Source organism: Siphateles boraxobius, unplaced genomic scaffold, assembly GCF_051911475.1.
Source record: "Siphateles boraxobius isolate OS27281-9 unplaced genomic scaffold, OSU_SipBor_1 12, whole genome shotgun sequence".
Taxonomy (NCBI): Eukaryota; Metazoa; Chordata; class Actinopteri; order Cypriniformes; family Leuciscidae; genus Siphateles; species Siphateles boraxobius.
Genome location: NW_027508722.1, coordinates 21,971,545 through 21,975,252, shown reverse-complemented (window position 1 = coordinate 21,975,252; position 3,708 = coordinate 21,971,545). Strand labels below are relative to the sequence as shown.

The window sequence follows — 3,708 nt, the reverse complement described above, 5'->3', positions numbered from 1 at the left end:
CAGTGACTAGAAGTAGCCGAGTAAATTAGAGAGGAAGCGAGCACAGGTGAGACAGGATCAGTGTAAGTGTTAATTGCTATGGGAAACAGCTGCGAGAAGAGAGATAGGGGAAAACCATGAATGGGAGCAACTAAGTGTGTGCGCAGCGCGAAGGCTGAGATAATGATGAACAGCTGGGCGTGTGTGCGTGTGTAACACTACGGAAATAGAGAGAAAAGAAGCTGATTCATGACATTTTCTTTAGAGTGCATATTATATTGTCATGTTACGGAGATCCAGAACTTCGTAGACAGTGTAAGCTTAATTTGTACGTTTATTCATCTTCAGCTTTATTTAATCTTTGAAATACATCAATAAACGTAATACTATTTTTTAATATTAAATAAAAGATGCTTTATAAAAAAATATGTGCAGATAATACAGTAAAGAAATAACAAAAAAGCTACTTGCATCACATGCATAATTCACGAAAAACCTTTTAAATTGCTCATATATGGCATACAATACCAAGTTCAATTTATGTGTGTCAAATACTTCATGGGTATACTTCATGCTGGAAACCTATTGTATTTAAAAGGAGGTTTTGGGAGTTTCTGTCAGATTTAACTCACGTCTGGGTACAAATTTGTCTCCAAAATATGGTTAAGTAGGTACACACACAAATGTAAATAATAATTCTGCATTAAATTATTATTTCCCCATAACAGCAATTAAGGCAGTATTTAAAGCTTCAAACTAACTGCATTTCTTTTGGTCCAGTTTCTTCAGGTTAATGTGTCTCACTTGTATTTATGATGACGCTAAATCCACATGAGACACTCTGTAAAGTCCTCCCTTAGAAAAAGTGCTTCATGTTATACGGTTATACTTCTGCATCAGAGAATGACTTGCTCCCGTTCTCTTTGTTACGAATGGTGGGCATTGAATTTGTGCAGGTATTTGTACGTGAAACCTCCTCTGTGAAAGCGGTTTCCAAAACCTTCAGGATTGACTTGCGCATCTTGTCTTTAAAGTCTTGTCCCATGAAAACGTACAACAATGGGTTCAGGCAGCTGTTTAGGAAAGCCAAACTGGTCACAATGGGAATTCCAACAGTGGTGGCATATTGCAGGCTGGAGCTGAATTCAGCTCTCATGTGGTGTACCATCTCAATAAGCATCAGGATATGGTACGGAGCCCAGCACAGGAAGAAAGCAGTGATCACAGCAGCAATGATCTTGAAGGGACGTCCAGTTCGGCCAGACATTGAGCGGTTTCTTCTGAGACGATGGATGATAACCGCATAGCAGGAAACGATGATCACAAAAGGCAGCACAAAGCCTATGAGGAAACGGGTTATGATCATGGCTCTATGCCGTAGAGTACGGAGCGCCACTACCTCTGGTTTCTCATAGTCATCGGAAAATGCAAAGTTGTTGAAGCAGTTGATTTTGTTTGGGCTGTCGTGGTCGGGTGCAGTGTCCTTGAAGACGAAGTAGGGTAAGCTCAACACCAGGGCGAATAACCAAACTCCAAAGCTCACCGCAGAAGCACGGCTCACATTCCGATGATTCTGTGCCCAGATCGGACGCACCACAGATACACAACGGTCAACACTGATCACGACCAGGATGTACACACTGGCAAACATGTTGAGGAAACTGAGAGTGCTGTTGAATTTACACATGAACTGGCCAAAAGGCCAGTGGAAGCCCATAGCCGTATAAGCCACGCTAAGTGGGAGGAAGGCAGTGAAGAGGAAATCTGCTACAGCAAGGTTCAAAAACCAGACCGTGTTGACTGTCCTTTTCATTTTGAATCCAGTTACCCAAATTACAATGCCGTTTCCCACCACTCCAAGTACAAAAGCCAGACTGTAGAATATGAGTGACATGATGTTTAGAGATTTTGCAAGCGGCGTATTCTCATCATCACCATAGTCATCATCCTCAGATGAGTTGTAATCGAGTGGGCTCTCTGTAAAATTGGATTGCTCCATCATTGTACCTTCAAACCTGGATTAACAGAATGAATATGGTATTTAGTAAATAATTATAAGCCATCAGTTATAGATAACCCACATCTAGTAAAAGGAATAGACAACTAACATGTAATTCTGCTTTTGTCCACTGGAGGCCAGAATTTGAGTAGTAATGTAAAGAATTCAGAACATCATCTGAAAGCAATTTCTCTATTCTGCCTTCTCAGATGTAACATTTTACATGGGAATTCTCCATCAATAAAAATCTAAAGTATATTAAAATATGTCTGCATTTTAGTGTTGTACGGTGAAGATTTGACATCTGTCTTTACAGTGAATTAAACTGAGCTCATTCAAAAAGGTCAATAGTTTTTTTCTTCTCTGTTTGTAAATTAGCTCATTCTTTGACATCAGACATCAAGGGAGTGTCATTTTTGCATAACACAGTTTTCCTTTAAGAATATGAGCAACATCAAATTGTGTAATAGGCCTATTATATGAAAAAAAACCCCGTAAAACTGTGATTCATGAAACAATTATTCCTTGCTTAGCTGTCTACAAAATGATACTGTAGACCAGATTTATTTGTCATTATAAAAGCACAATAGACCATTTACTTTTAAAACATATAGCCTAGACCTAAATGGTTAGGCTAAAGGCTATGAACTATGCAAACGATAGACCAACACACAACTTAAGTTTTGCTTTGATCTCTGTTGTAACAGACATCTCAGTTGATAACTAAGGTGCTCAAATGACTGTAAAATATTCATACATTTGAGATTTAAAGAGTAGCCTAAATATGATTTTTAATGACTCCTAAAAGTTGCATTTTACAATAAGATAATCAAATTAAAGCGTGATGCTTACCTAGTGTAATTTCCACAAAATTATAAAGAAAATAGCTCACACCTGTGACTCGCGCGAGAGAAAAACTGCAATAATCTCTCTTGTTTGTTGTCGGGAAAATCAATGAGAAGGTCCTGGCTGCAGCTTGCAGATCGGGGCGGGGCGGGGCTGCGCTTGGGGCGGGGCTGCACGTGTCGCCCCTCCCCACACGTACCCTGATTGGTTCGATCGGCTTTCATAGGCGTTCATGATAGAAAATGTATTCGTAGTTGGTGTAGGAAGGAGTAGCTATATGTCATTAAAAAAACTAGAAAAGCTGTGCAGTTTCACAAGGCCTTCATTATAATTCACAGAAGGGGAAAACGTAATTAGCTTGCAAATTGCAATGTGCCTGAAATGACTGTTTATTAGATTAATTAAGCTGTTTTTTAGGCTAATGCACAGATTACCCCACAACATTTAAAAAAATGAAGAGGTTTATTATCCATAGCAGGAGGGTCGGTTCTGCAGGTAGAGGAATGAATTATGAATTAAATGACTTATGATATTTTGATTATTTCATATCACCTGAGAAAGGAAATGAATCAGTATGACAAGACACTTATAGTTACGGAAGGTGTTTTTGGTCGTGCAGTTGTATGATAACTAAATGACACTGCAATAGGCTAATGTGTGTGCTGTGTTATTTTATGTATTTATGTGTGTGTATGAAGCTTTCATTTTCTTAACTAGATTGCAAAGCATAATATCAGACTTTTTGCTACACTTTATTTTAGGAAAACAATCTGTTCCTCATTATTTTAAAGTGAAAAATCGATAACTTTTAATATGTAGCCTACCTGCCATGATTCTGAAATAACGCACATGCAGTCTGTTTTTAGTTAAGTTGCCAAACACAC

At 38.5% G+C, this 3,708-nt stretch overlaps 1 protein-coding gene across 2 annotated transcripts; it reads right to left on the bottom strand.

The window, feature by feature from the left end:
- Window positions 1-295: 295 nt before the first annotated feature.
- fpr1 (formyl peptide receptor 1) lies at window positions 296-2,941 on the bottom strand. Of its 2 annotated transcripts, none has more exons than XM_077211950.1 (2): window positions 2,831-2,941; window positions 296-1,994 (listed from the first exon to the last, which is right to left on the bottom strand). In XM_077211950.1, exon 2 carries the CDS (start codon window positions 1,979-1,981, stop codon window positions 863-865), a length of 1,119 nt encoding a protein of 372 aa, XP_077068065.1. In that variant the 5' UTR covers window positions 1,982-1,994; window positions 2,831-2,941; the 3' UTR covers window positions 296-862. The 2 variants fall into 2 exon arrangements, with proteins under 2 accessions (XP_077068065.1, XP_077068075.1); XM_077211960.1 differs by having other exon boundaries at window positions 2,873-2,928.
- Window positions 2,942-3,708: the final 767 nt, after the last annotated feature.